General features: G+C 51.8%; 1 protein-coding gene across 3 annotated transcripts in view; it reads left to right on the top strand.

Moving 5' to 3' along the window:
• C2CD2 (C2 calcium dependent domain containing 2) overlaps positions 1-14794 on the top strand; it is a 50192-nt gene that overhangs the window by 16234 nt on the left and 19164 nt on the right. For all 3 annotated transcript variants that reach the window (XM_059686510.1, XM_059686512.1, XM_059686513.1), the window contains 5 exons: positions 4451-4570; positions 8089-8193; positions 11668-11790; positions 12492-12615; positions 14015-14123. In XM_059686510.1, the coding sequence (XP_059542493.1) occupies positions 4451-4570; positions 8089-8193; positions 11668-11790; positions 12492-12615; positions 14015-14123 (581 nt within the window). The remainder of the gene's footprint in view (positions 1-4450; positions 4571-8088; positions 8194-11667; positions 11791-12491; positions 12616-14014; positions 14124-14794) is intronic.

The raw sequence follows: 14794 nt of genomic DNA, 5'->3' as shown, positions 1-14794 counted from the left end.
AGTGGGCAAGGGGGGTTGACTTCATAGATGTTCTGATCATGTTTGGCTCTAACGGGTTTTACTTTTAAAACTGAGTATGTGGTACCAGACCCGCCCTGTCCTCGGGAACCTCGGAGCCGGGATTGCAAAGTCGGGACGAGATCTGGTGGGGAATCAGGGTGATTACTGAAGGATCTTTCCTTCCGTGTTATCTTGGCGTCCTCTTCTCAGGATGCTACCAAGGATGATTCAAGTGAAAAATATTCAGTGACATAAACCTTTTTGGATACGGTTTTCTCTCTCTCTCGGCTGTGTTCCTAGTTCTTTTGGAGACCAAAGTAATTAAATTGTTTCCAGTTTTCCAGAGTGTTCCAGGCAAAGGAGCGGAGGCAGCTGGACCAGAGGCCCGATTGAAAGGGAAAGTGGAGAGAGTGCAGGGGGTGTGAAGACATTAGGGGACTTTCTGGGTGTGAGCAACAGCCCGACTGGGGAGTGCCAGGCCTGAGACTCTTTGGCCCTACTCTGAACAAAGGAACACTGTTTCCAGACAAGACCTATTTGTGTAGGTCTGTGAGTATTCAAGGGGTAAGACCTATTGGTAGAGGTATGTGAGTATCTAAGGGACAAGCCCAATTTGTGGAGGTACATGAGCGTTCAAGGTCTTCGAGCTGGATTCTGTCCTGCAGGTCATGATGAAATATGCTCACTTTCACATCCTGACGGTGCCTCTGTCAGCTGCCTTCTCTCTTGAAGCTGGGGGTGGACCAGGAATGCCCTGACCTTCACTTGTCAGACCAGGTGCTTGTGGGAAAGAAAGAAAAAAGGTTCTACAGAAAGTGACCTCACAGATGACCTGATTGCAAACTCCTCACTGGGCAGGTCACGGTGGGCAGTCACGCCCCTGGCATAGAGCTTCTTGCGTAAAAGGCTTACCTTTGCCTAAGCCAGCCGTGTCCGTGGTTTCTGTGTACCTAGGTTAACACACCTTTGAAATGCGCCCTGTCAGGCCCCCGCTTCTAACGCGTGACCACCCTCAAGAGAGCAGCAGCCCTAACTCTCCGGTAATCCCATCCTGCCTGGCTTTTCCCACCTCCGCGTAATCCTCCTTACGTTCCCTCCCTGATTCCAAAGGCATAAAAGAAGCGGCAACCCCCCTTCTAGGAAGCGTCTTCCCAGTCTGTTGAAATCTTGCCTCCAGGTGTATCCTGTGTTTGGCTCAAATACACTTTTATAGAAATTCTCTGCAGGTTTGGATGTTTGTTTTTTACACTTTTTAATTGATTTTTTAGAGAGAGAGGAAGGGAGGGGTTCGATTGAGAGAAACATCAACGTAAGAGAGAAACATCAATGGGCTGCCTCCTGCACGGGCCCCCATCGGGGACCGAGCCCGTAACCTGGGTATGTTCCCTGATCGGGAATTGAACCAGCGACCTTTGGGGCATGGGGCGATGCCCACCCAGCTGAGCCACGCCGCGAGGGCTGCAGGTTTGGGTTTTTTATGTCAACATGCTCCTTGAGCACCTTCGGGCCCTCACCACGTGCGGCCCACCCTCCATTAAACGCTCTTGGCCGCGCAGGGCGGGGGATTTGTCTGGACACACAGCTCAGCCTCCCTGCTTGACTTTGAAATGGTCTATGTGATGGAGGAGTTCTTTGCTTCCCTTGGGAGAAAATACCTCAGGAAGGAAGCAGTGGGTTCGGGGCGCTCCTTCCTGTGCCCCTGGCCCCGTGGAGTCCCGCTCTGGGCACTGGGTTCACTTCTGTTCTCAGGCCCTCGGTCCCCGCAATGCCGAGGAGTGTCTGTCTCCGTGTAACTCTGAAGGTCCAGCATGGCTCTCAGACTGCTTCCTAGGGAACCCCAAGCACCACGGCTGTGTAACAGCTCCACGTCCTGTCCGTGGGGAACTAACTAGGCATCCCCACAGACATGGTGTATTTGTGGTGGGGAAACTCTGGGGTCGAGATCAGGGCCTCTACTGACGAATTTCAGAGGAAAGGTAGGGGGTAGGGGGGTTAACGGGGGTGGGAGGGGACGACTTATAGGCATATATGCATAGCCCATGGACAAAGACAATGGTGTGGTGAAGGCCTGGGAGGGGCGGGTGCGGGTGGAGCAGGGTCAGTGGGGGAAAAAAACAAAGGGGACAGCTGCAATACTTTCAACAACAAAGATAAATAAATAAAGACCAGGGCCTCTGTCTGTTCATCGGTATATCGGTAGCTGTCAATCTTGGACATTCTGTCCCCTTAGGTGGGGTCTTGTACCAGGTGGTCCTGCTGTCTGGTAGTCTAAGGGGGTGGGGGGGGACACCCTGGGGTGGCAAGGCCTTGCCGCTGTTCTCCTGGGTTGAGGGCATTTAATTTAATCCCCATTGTGGATAACTCCTTAATGCACTGAAAGAAGATTACTTATTTTTAAAAGCTCCTTTCCATTTTGTGCCTGTGCATTTGACAGATGGGCCATTATTATTCTCAGGGCGTCGGGGCAGAGGCTGGCCTGGAAAGGGTGGGGCCCCGACCGGTGTCCCTCCAACGGCCTCCTGGGAACAGTGGTAGCATTTTGTGTGGCCATCGTGGCATGTGGAGGCAGGACCGAATGGTGGTTTTAATGAGTGTTTCCAGCTGAACGCTGAAGGGAGGCCAGGAAACCGCTGGTCTGTGGGGCTTGGTTTTATGCGGAGTCGGAAGCCAGCGGGCTGGGAAGACCCTCAGAGGGTCTCTGTGGGGAGCCACTCGGACCTGGAGGTGTCTCACTTTCAGTGAAGCCCTCACCTCCTTGCTGGGACTTCAGTGGTAGCTGTGGTCTTCGGAGTCTTACGTGCAGAAGTGTTAGCGCCTTTTAAACTCACCTGTTTCTGTTTTTGTGTGTGTGTTTATTTGCTTTTAATTGAGCGCCTGAGCTGTCTCTGCGTCAAGGAATGGGTGGGGCAGTAGGAAGCTCCTTGTAGAATCGGGTCGAAGGAAACCATCTCTCCCTTGCTTGCGGCGGTCCGTTTTCTTGGGGAAACTCCGGTTAGCTCCGCAGAGGAGATCCCAAAGAAATAACAGACATCAGCCAGTCAGCTGTCTGTTTTTTTTACGTTTCGCGGGAGCAGCGAGGCCTGGGCTGCTGAGACGGGGGACAGCGAATGCTCCGTGTCCTGTCATTTGTGTGTGTGAGGCCTCAGGCATCAAAATATGTTCCTCCAGCGAGGATTGTTTACAGAGCATTTATTTTTATAACGAAAAGACGACATTTCTTATACAAACATTTTCCCGTTCCAGCCTCTTGTGAACGCGGGAGATGCCATCAGGTGATGAAGATACTGTAGCGAATCCACATGAATTTGTCTTCTGAGAGCGACCTTACAAGGGAGGGTGAAGATAGGGCTGGGCAACTTTCTGCCAGTGTTGGGAATAGGCAAGATTTTCTTCCAGATCTGTGCCATGGACGTCTTTGTGAAACAGGTCCCAAGAAAGGAACTATTTTGTTAATCTTTCTACTTCCTAATAAGCCCACCAGAGGATTAAAACATTTTCTCTTTCTTCCCAAGTGACACCCTCCAATGTGGGGTCAGCAGTTCCCTTGGGAAGGTGGGGGAGTCCATCTGTCCTGTCTCGCTCTCAGCCTCCTGATGACCGGGCTGTGGCCAGGCACCCTGATCACCTGCTAGCCTCCCTCCATCCTCCCAGGCGTGCACACCTGCCACCTGGCCTGGGAGTCATCCCACCCTGGGCTTGCCTGGCGTCCTGCCAGAAGGGTGACTGGCCCTCCTTCTAGATCTGCTTCCGCAGAGGGATTCTGGGGCAGAAACTGGATATTCCTCTATCACAATTATCCCTCTAAAATGCTTTGTGATTTATGTCAGGAGTATGGCCTGGTTATTCCTGGTGGAATTATTTGTCTTCTTAAATGTGCTCATTTGATAATTCTATTTTTAAGTCTGTATAATTTCGTAACTGTTTAAAATTTCATATGTTCTTTGAATTATTCCCACACCTTTGAAAACCACAACAGGTTAAAATTTATTTATATAGGGAAAATTTCTTGTGTTCTGGTTATGTTTTTTAAGTGTTTTACTTGTAGCATCTATAGCTTATTTTCTTTCAGAGGCTCGTTTTTTAGTGAGAGGTGATGGCTAATGGCTCTCACTTGTATGGATGTGGGATTGTCTGGGGAATTTAAAATCAGCGGGTGTGGAGACATAGAACAGAGCGATATTTAAAGAAAAACATCTTTATGTGTGGAGAGAACATAACGAGATTTGGGCAAGAAAGAGTTTAGCTCCTGAGAAATCCATCAGGAAGAAAAGAGTTGAAACATTTTCTCCAGTTTTCAGACTATTACATAATAGAAAAGATCTGGATCTGGATATTTTTCCAAGTTTGAAACTCTGAATTCTTGTCCTTGCTGGCCTCTCTCTCTCTCTCTCTCTCTCTCTCTCTGTCTCTCTCATAAAGTTACATTACAGTTGTCTTGTCCCTCCTCCAGGTGGTGTCTTGTCGCGTGGTGGGCAAGGCCATCCAGTTCCTGGTCAGTTTGAGGCCAGCCTCGCCCGAGGACACGGGGCGCCAGGAGTACAGCGTGCGGCTCGCCCCGCTGCATTTACAGGTGAGGTTGGGTGGGTTGTGCGAGTCATGGGAAACAGTTCTCATAAGCCTGTAGGTCAGTGTGGGGAGTCACAGGGCCGTGCACACCCATGTTTTTATTAGTTGTCCTTCATTTAATAATTTCCCAACAATAACCTTCCATATTGTGTCTGTAGGAAATAAAAGGTGCTTGTGATGTGTAAATTATATATGCACACTCACATATATACTTGCTTGTACTGTACATATATGTGTATATATATATATATACACACACATATATATACATATACACACACATGTATATATATAATGAATTTAGAGGTTTCCCATCTATCAGAAATGGGAGGGATGGTATCTTCAAGGACTTGAACAGTCGGGGTGCTGCCGACAGGTAGGATCAAGTAGATGGCAGGTGAGTGAGGCGAACGGGTCTGTCTCAGATCAGTGCTGGACCTCTGAAGTCCACTGCAGCTTGGAAAACCGCTTAGACCAGTGGTTCTCAACCTGTGGGTCGCAACCCCTTCACAGGGGTCGCCTAAGACCATCGGAAAACACATATATAATTACATACTGTTTTTGTGATGAATCACTATGCTTTCATTATGTTTGATTGGTAACAATGAAATTGGGGGTCACCACACCATGAGGAGCTGTGTTAAAGGGTCGCAGCATCAGGAAGGTTGAGAACCATGGCTTAGGGGCTGGACTGGAACATTCCTCTTCTTCCTTTTGAAAAAGTCTGCTTCAAAAGGCCCCCTTTTTTATGTTAACCTAGAGGCCCAGTGCCTGGATTCATGCACCGGTGGGGTCCCTCCGCCTGGCCTGCACTCTCGTAATCTGGGACCCCTTGGGGGATGTCAGAGAGCTGGTTTCAGCCCGATCCCCACAGGCCAGGCCGAGGGACCCCACCAGTGCACGAATCCGTGCACCAGGCCTCTAGTATGCCTATAAGATCTTTGGTTAATCTTTCCCCACTCTTCCCCCTCCCCCCTTCCCTCTGAGATTCATCAGCCTGTTCCATGTTTCCATGCGGTTTCCACTCCTGCATTGAGCGTCTGCCCCCTGGTAGTCAGTGCGCATCATAGCTACCGGCTGGTCACTTAGATTTTTATATATATAGATGAGTATCACCATTATTTTTAAGGTAATAGACCTTATTATAATAATTATAATAGACATATATAACTTTTATGATTTATACATAATTATATATAACAATTATATCGAGAGACATATGTAATAATTATAATAGACTTAGTGACATGTCTGGATAGCTGAACTGTTACATAGCTGCGTCTCTGGCATTTAGCAGAACACTGTCGTTCCTGTTAGCGGTGTATAAAAGTTATAAATTTCTGGGTCTGTTTTAGGGGTCACTGCTGATTCAATCCTGTGTTTCCTCTCCTGTCCTGGTGGCTGATTGATAATTTAGGGGGGCAGGGGCTGAACCTAGTCATACAGGATTCTCAACCACAGGGGGAGATGATGCTCCATAAACTTTTCATGCAAAGACACGGTTTTACGTCAGCAGGGAGAACAAGATTTTCTGGGCACTGAAATGGCTTTTTTCCTGAAATCTAGCCCCTCCTCCCCCACAATGACACCCCCCTTTTCGAGTTGGAGAGGTGAAGTGTTGGCCTCATGGACTTGTCAGATGAGAATGCCTCCTGCTCCCCTCAGTTTTTTGGGCAACGTGCTAGAAAAGAACCTCAAAGCCTGGGACACGTTCACAGGACATCTGACACACATTTCAGGACTGAGTCCAGCAAGGACCCCAAACACGAATGGAGCACATGTAGTCTCTAAGATGGGCTTTAGGTGTCATTTGAGCAGCAAGTGACACAATTGTATCTTTGATCTCTTAGCACAGTTTCAAAGCGGCCCATGGATTAGCTGCACGCAGAGGCAGCTGCTAGGGACCGACAATTATTAATGCTCAGGCAGCAGGCCTCCCGCTCCTCCCTTATTCCTCAGATAAAAGGCGCATAAAGGGACCAGCAGTCGGGCGTGCTGCCGCCCCCTGCCCCGCCTGGTGGGGGTGACACGGGGACCCATGTCAATGAAATGAAAGTGCACTCGTCCTAAAGTTACAAGGGAGGGCATCATTTCTCCGACCCGTTTGCTCGCGTGAGGTGAGAGTCCTGAGTATTCAGAAATACGGGCTGAGGCCATCCTTTCTTTCCCATTGGTAGGTGGTGGGGAGAAGGATGGAGACGCGGAGAGCTGACATTTTTGTGTCTGGCTGAAAAATGGAGGCCGGTGTATTAGTTTGCTACGGCTGCAGAAACAAATGACCACCAACTTAGCTTAAAACAGCACAAGGGTATCCTGTTACCATTCTGGGGGGTCTGACGTACCACACAGGCTGAAATCTAGGTGTTGGCGGGCTGCCTTCCTTTCTGCAAGTTCCTGGGGAGAATCTGTTTCCTGCTCATTCGGGCAGAATCCAGCTCCTATCGGTGTTAGGACTGAGCCCCGGGCCCCCTGCTGGCTGGCAGCCGAGGGCAGTGCCCAGCTTCTAGGGGCAGCCTCATCCCTGGGTTCCTGGCAGCACCCTCTACCCTCAAGTCACATCTCTGGGGTCCTCTCTGCTTTCCTCTTCCCTTGTTATGGTTCCTCTGGGCTCGCCACGATAACCTAGGCTCACCTCCACACCTGCAGGCTCTCACCCTAATCCAGTGGTCAGCAAACTGCGGCTCGCGAGCCACAGGCGGCTCTTTGGCCCCTTGAGTGTGGCTCTTCCACAAAATACCGACTTCTGCGCATGGGCCACGAAGTTTCAATCGCACTGTATGTGCGCGCCCGCACGTGGCATTTTGTGGAAGAGCCACACTCAAGGGGCCAAAGAGCCACATGTGGCTCGCCAGCTGCAGTTTGCCGACCACTGCCCTAATTGCATCCGCAAAGTCCCGTTTGCCGTGTAAGGTCACGTATCCACAGGTGCCAAGGCTTGGAGTGCGGACATCTTTGGGAGTCATTTTTCTGCCACGGATGGGGAAGGTTGAATGGGACATTGTGGGAGACCAGGGTCCAGTTAGAGGTTCTGTGGTGGCCCAAGCAAGAGGCAGGTGACTGGAACCCAGTGTGCTCCGTACACAGCCCTCAGCGGACGTGTGAGCGTGGGGCTGGCCAGGCATCCTGGTTCCTCTCGTACACCGCCCTTACATCTCGGTGACACTCCCCCGAGGGAGACGCAGAGCACCGAGAATTTAAAGTGGACTGCGGAGTTCCAGTGACATCGGGCCTTCAGCCACCAGCCCTGGGGTCCCTTGCTGAGTGGCAGGTGGAGGCACAGGACAGTGCTGGGGGGGGTGGGACAAGGTCCCTGTAGTGAAGGGGCCGGTCACAGGGAGTGTGGGACCCTCTTCTCCATCTGTAAGTGCACAGGGTGGCCCGGGAGGCTAAGCACTTACCCAGGAAGCCGGTGAACACACGCACGTGCACACACACGCACACACACACACACACACAGGTGTGCGTGGGGCCTCTGGCGGAGACAGCAGCTCTCCAGTAACCATTGTCTTTTTCCTCCTGAAGCTGGAGCTCCGCATGAAGGAGGAGAGAGAGGACATTCCGACCCGGTGGTCCTTCCTCAGCCTGCCGGAGATGGCCGTTACCATCCAGCCCCGCGCCCCGGGGGAGGTCAGTCCGTACACCGCCATGATGCCTCTGGCGGTGCATTGGGAACGTGTGTGCCTTGTGATGGATTTGATGCCCCCTCTCACCCCGGGCTCCGGGCTGCGCCGGGAATCCCCGGCAGCTGTCAAGAACCCGGAAGCCTGCCTGCCACCCCATGTGGGTGCCATGGGGGCGGAGGAGTCCCCGTGTGGGTGCCATGGGGCGGGGGAGTCCCCGTGTGGGCGTCGGGGCGGGGGAGTTTTTAGGTGCGCATGTGCATCTGCGGTTGAAAACTGTTGAAGGAATGACGTTCTATCACACCTGATGGTCAGATTCGCTCTCCTGTCTAGAAACGGCTTTACCTACAGCACGGGCTGAGCCCAGCCAGCTCCGAGGTCATGACCTTCTTCCTCTCCACGGTTTTTGTAAAGACGCACCCCAAATCTGGAGGCAGCCTCCTCCTGCTCCCCGGGGTCTTGGCCGTTTGGAGAAGTGAATTCGGGCGTGGAGTGGGCATGCTAGTCAGTTGGCGTCGCCGTGTCCAGTTGCTGAAACGATGATGCAAAATCATTTACCCCAAAGGCTGAGGTTACGAGGTTCTTCCTTTGCAGCGGCTTTTGCAGGGTTTCCTTGTGATTTAACCCTGTCTCTGACTCTTGTTCACCAGCTGACATATGTGACTTTAATAGTTGGTCTATAATAGTCACTGTCCCTGCCTTAATCTAGATATGGACAGTTGCTTTTTAAAACCACTGGCGAGTGTGAATGGTAGTTCTTTCGGCTTGCATGCATCCGAGTGGCATTTGTGCCGGCTGCTTAGTGACAGGAGCGGCGCGTGCTCGGTGTCTCCCTTCGGGCCTCTTTCTCCTTCTTTCCATATTCGTGCCTCCTCCTCCCACACGACAGCCTTTGTTCTGCGACTTGCCCCCCTGGCACCGCTGCCGACCTCACACCTGCCAACGTTCAGGGCGCCCGCTGGCCCTCGTCCCAGAGTGCATCCTGCTGAGGGGGCCCGAGTTCACGTTCAACAATGACTTGATTTTTTCCCTCCGTGTGGTTATCCTACCCATTTCATGTCTCGTGAGCTGCATTTGTGGCTGTTTGGATGCAGTATTAGGGTTTGTCCCCCATCTTTGTTGATTTATTTATTTTTTAATGTGAAAAATATTAACATGATTTTAAAGCAGTGGTTCTCAACCTTCCTAATGCCGCGACCCTTGAATACAGTTCCTCATGTTGTGGTGACCCAACCATAAAATTATTTTCGTTGCTACTTCATAACTGTAATGTTGCTACTGTTATGAATCGTCATGTAAATATCTGATATGCAGGATGTATTTTCATTGTTACAAATTGAACATAATCAAAGCATAGTGATTAATCACAAAAACAATATGGAATTCTATATGTGTTTTCCGATGGTCTTAGGCGACCCCTGTGAAAGGGTCGTTCTACCCCCAAAGGGGTCGCGACCCACAGGTTGAGAACCGCTGTTTTAAAGTCAAAGTTACATGAAACGTTAGACTCAGAAGTCTGCCCCCTGTTCCTCTCCCTTCTGCCATCATTCTTCTGCGTGCGGCAACACGTTTCTGTGGTTTTTATCTTTTCTGCCTTTCTTTTTGCAAAAATGATCTTATTCCTCCTTTCTCACCCAAATGGTGGGATTCTGTACGTGCTGTTTATACCCTGCCCCACGCCCTGGACATTTCCCTGACCCCCACGTGCTGCTCATATCTGTGGGCAGTGTGACTTCCCAGTGAGGCAGTTCCGTGGATCCGCCAGCCCCCCGCCGCTGGGTCCTGCTGGGCCCCGATGGGGGAGGTGGCATGTGGGCAGGGGGTGGCGTGGAAGGAAGGTCCCCGAGTCAGCTGCTCTGGGGTCTAAGATGTAATGGACTCTGACATGCGCGCACCCAGACTCATCTTTCTCCCTTGGTTTCCTCCTCTATAAAGTGTGGAGAAATTGTGGGGGTTAAAGGATAAAAGTAGACAGCCCTCGCCGGTTTGGCTCAGTGGATAGAGCACCGGCCTGCGGACTGAAGGACCCTGGGTTCGATTTCGGTCAAGGGCACATGTCCAGGTTGTGGGCTCGATTCCCAGTAGGGGCGTGCAGGAGGCAGCTGAGCAAGGATTCCCTCTCGTCTTTGATGTTTCTATCTCTCCCTCCCTCTCCTTTTCTCTCTGAAATCAATAAAAATATATTTATTTAAGAAAAAAAGGTAAAAATAGACAAGAAAATGAGGTCCATCCATATAATGGAATGCCATTCAGGCATAAACGAGAGTGAGGTTGTGATACCTGCTGGAACTTGCATGACCCTGAGCACGTCACGTTCAGTGAAAGAAGCCAGACATGCGAGGCCACTGCTGTGGGATTCCACGTTCCCCCCATCACCTCTCTATGCCGTGTCCAGAACAGGCAAGCCCATAGCGACGGGAAGCAGAGCAGCGGTTGGCAGGGCCTGTTGGGGGAGAGGGATGAGGGGTGACTGCCTGTGGGTAAGGGGTTTCCTTTGGGGGGCGGGGATGGAAATATTCTGGAACAAGATAGAGGTGATGGTTGTCGAACACTTCGAGTGCACTAAACGCCACTGAAATGCGCCCTGTGAAGCGGTTCCTTTTATGTGACACGGAATCACACAGTGTGGGCTTTCTGTGTGTGGCTCTTTCACTCGGCACGGTGTCTGTGAGGTTCGTCCGTGTTGTGGGTGGCTCCGTGGTGTTTGTGCCCCTTGTCCCGTAGCCCGCACTGTGTGGCTGCCCACAGTTTATGGGTCCATTTAGCCGTTGTTGGGCACCTAGGTAGTTTCCAGTTTGGGGCTCTTATGAATAGGGGTGCTGTGAACATTCTAGAAGGCATGGGCACAGTTCAGCGGGGCGTTAACTACTGTGGCTTTGTTCTTCTTCTAAAAGCTTGTCTGCGTTCTTCTCAGGCCTTTCCGTTTACTTGAATACTTTCTGATTTCAAAAATATATCCAGTGTTGTGCAGGAAAGGAAAACCGCATGTCTGTATGTTTGGGGAAAATGGCTGACAGGATATACACAGGAATATTAACAACATTTCTATGGTGCACAATGGCTTTTTTTTTTTTTTAAACCATTTTACCAGTTTGGCTCAGGGGTTGGAGCATTCACCCGTGGACTGAAGGGTCATGGGTTTGATTCCTGGTCAAGGACATGTGCCTTGGTTGCTGAATGCAGCCCTGGTAGCGGAGCGTGTGGGAGAGAATCTATGTGTCTCTTGTTGATGTTTCTTTCTCTCTCCCCATCTTCCCTTCATTCCACTCTCTCTGGAAATCAGTGGAAAAAATATCCTCAGGTGAGGATTAAAATAAATAAAATAAAATGGTGACTTACTTCCGAGATCAGTGAGAAGGACCCTCTCCCCCAGGTCTCTCATGGGTCCTGATCTGACCTCCTGGATCCAGGGTCGTTCACCCGTCCTTCCGCTCGCGTGCGTGGTTATGAAGTGAGTGGGTGACTCCCTCCTCTCTCGCAGGACCAGGCGGTGGAGGTGAAGGCAATATGTGAAACTCTCAAGGACATCCTGAAGTGCCTGGTTAGCTCCGCCTCCCCGTCGGTGGTTCTGAGCACCAGGCCCGTGGACGTGCGGGAAGTCCAGGTGAGCCTGCTCACGGTGTGGGGGCCTCGAGGCCCGTAGGACCATGGTCCGCTGCCCGGAGCACCTGTGTGTGTTTCCAATGTTCCTCCACCCCGCGCGGCAGAGCCCCATTGCGCCAGTGCTCGCCGGCCGGTAATGACCACGCTCTGGGGACGCTTCCAGTTCAGGGCACGGGGTTCCAAAGCTCCAGGGGGGCCAGCGGGGCGGAAGGAAGAGGGCCACTCAGCATAGTCCCACCCTAACTAGGCTTGACCCTCCGCCTTCTAGGAGCCCAAGCTTGACTTTTTACTGTCCACTCAGAGCCTGAGGTCTTGGACGGCATCCTTCGAGAATTGAGGTTCCTGGGAAAACCAGTTAGCACTGGACAGACCCACTGCCTCGCCCAGGCTGGGGGCAGCCCGGTGACCTGCAGCCTGGAGAAGGCGTTCCCTGTCTCTCAGGCACCTGGCCTGGGTCAGGCATGGACCCGCATGGTGGCTCCAGTCTCCGCCCACAGTACGGTTCTGGGGAGCCCTCCCTGGCTGAATGCATTGCTGCTGCTGCTGGGGTTCAGAAGGCTCCCCAACAGGGAAATGGTCCCGGCCGCTGGTACCCGACCTTCCCATCAGAGGGGAAACCGCCACCGGGCAGACCCCGGTTCAGGCTCCGCTGCCGCCTCTGTCCTCTGCCTCCCATGGCCACTGCTCCTTCTCTTCCTGCAGACTCTCCAGCGCACCTCGCCGGCCCCGCAGGAGCCCTGCCCTCCCAAACCTCCACGGGCCCATGACCTCAAGCTGCTGGTGAAGAGCATCCGGGCCTCGCTGCTCAGCCATCCTGGTGCTCCAGGTGGGTGCCGTGGGGCCGGGCTCGGGTGTCGGCAGGTGCCTGGCCGCTGCAGAAGCCACCGTCCCACGGCACGAGCCGAGCGGAGGGGTGACCGGGGGGTTCTCGGTGACTCCCGCCAGGTGGGTCTGCAGTGTGATCCTGCCGTGAGCGAAGAAGATCCCCTGGAAACCGTAATAATAATGCGAGCCCATTGGAATACAACCTGGGATTTCCGTGCGTGAAGGAAGGAAGGAACACAACTGTAGCTTTGCCCTTTCCCTTGAGTCTGGAAGCACATTTACTTTTCTTTCCCCCCCACTATTGAAGCTGAAAATGCATGCCAAGCACCCCTGACCAGTCTGCTTTCCTGTGGGGGGAGGGACCCCAGGGGCGGTTTATGCGCCTCAGAAGGGCTTTGGCTCAGCGGGGACCTTTGGTGCAGAGAGGCTGCTGTCTGGGTGGAGACAAGAGTGACCCCCGAAGGAATGACTTCCAGGTGGTTCTGAATCGCTGCTGAGACCCCAAGTGCGTAGTAGCCGGGACAGGACACGGCTCTCCCCTGCGATTCCGTTTGGCTGAGAATAGGAATGACTTCTCTCTATGGTCGGAGGATGTTGGGGTTACTTCTCTTTGTCTGCGAGGAGTTTCTCTCAGTTCCAAGTGCAGATGGGCCACATTTCACAACCAGGACTCTGCAGAGCTGGTGGTAGTGATGGCTTTGGTAAAAGCACCCGCATGCTGCCCTCTGGGGCCCCAGGCTTGGCGACTAAGAGGGGACTTCCTGGGCCCAGTCGGCCAGGGCTGGGGTCCCTTCGGGGCCTGAGTCTCCCCTGGGCGGTGATTGTGAAGGTTGATTAGGAAGAGGCTGCGTGCGGAGCAGCTGACAGCGCCAGGCGCGTGGAGAAGGGCCGGTAGAGCCCAGCGGTGGTTGATCACCCGGTGTATTCAGACTCGATGCCGGGGGCGGGCAGTGCCTTGGAGCAGAATGAGCTGCTGGGTAGTGGAGTCCCATTACCTGGAAACACACCCAGAAAAGGTTTGAAGGGAGTTATCAGGTATAAACACCACACCCATGGTAAGTAGTCCCCAGATGTAGCCAAGTGGTGAGCCTTGTCCAGCAGTGGGGACCACCTCTCTGTTGTATTCAGGTCATCCCCTACTGTGAGGCTGTGCCTGCAGCCAGAACCGAGCGGTGAGCAGGCACTTGGGGTCAGTCCGGGCTCCGCATATCCAGTGGGGGTATAAAACCTTTAACCCCAAATGAAGTGGGGTGCTTTGAGAGTTGATAAATGACAAATGAAAGAAAGTGGGTGAGCCAAGACCTTAGGCATTTTACTTAGCCTTTCTCTGAATGCAGAAGTGTCTCAAAGCTGTTAAGAAGCAAAAGTAAAAGGCGGTGCCTGCCTTTGTGTGATTGCAGGCCCCGCTAACCTCCGCTGCCAAGTTCAGCTGAACGATCCCGTTCAGAAGCTCTCCAGCGTCCTCCCGAAAAACACTACTGACCTCACCTGGGAAGAAGAGTTCACCTTGTGCGTGCAGCGGTTCCCGCGGGCCTGGGTTTCCATGGTGACACCTACTCGAGACTGCCAACCCCTGAGATCATTTCATAGCACACAAAAATTATTTCTCATTTGTACAAAGCATATGAAGCATCTGAGGTAGCTTTAAGTCAGACATAAATTTCTTTTGGAAGGCAGATCTATTTATGCCCCAGCGATATCCAGTGACATTTAATACCCATTCCTAATGCTAAAAATCTTCATTAGAACAAGATTTATGGGCACTTCTTCAAAAGGATTTTTTAGAGAAAATCACTGAAAGTGATAAAAACCAGAGGCAGTCCCAGTAACGCCGAGGGAGAGAGCCCACTGTTTGTGCTAGAAGCACTGGTTAGCGCAATTAGATAAGATAAGGGAACGATATACAAGTACCGACAAGAAAGAGGCAGAACTAACCATTCCCTGGAGATGATAGCATTGCATGATATGACTGCTCAGGAAAAGCAATTAAGACCACCAGGAATAATAATGGACATAAGATAGAAATAAAAATGGAAAATTAATACTTCAGGAAAGTGGCTGACTTACAAAAATAGAGAAATCAATCACTTTCTGATGCTTACTAGACAAGTTACAAAAAGTAATAGAAGAACATAGTCCATGTCTCATATAAAGAGCTCTTGTAAACCATTGAGGAAAAG

The sequence above is a fragment of the Myotis daubentonii genome, chromosome 3 (assembly GCF_963259705.1).
Source record: "Myotis daubentonii chromosome 3, mMyoDau2.1, whole genome shotgun sequence".
Classification (NCBI taxonomy): Eukaryota; Metazoa; Chordata; class Mammalia; order Chiroptera; family Vespertilionidae; genus Myotis; species Myotis daubentonii.
This window is presented reverse-complemented; position numbering and strand designations above follow the sequence as displayed.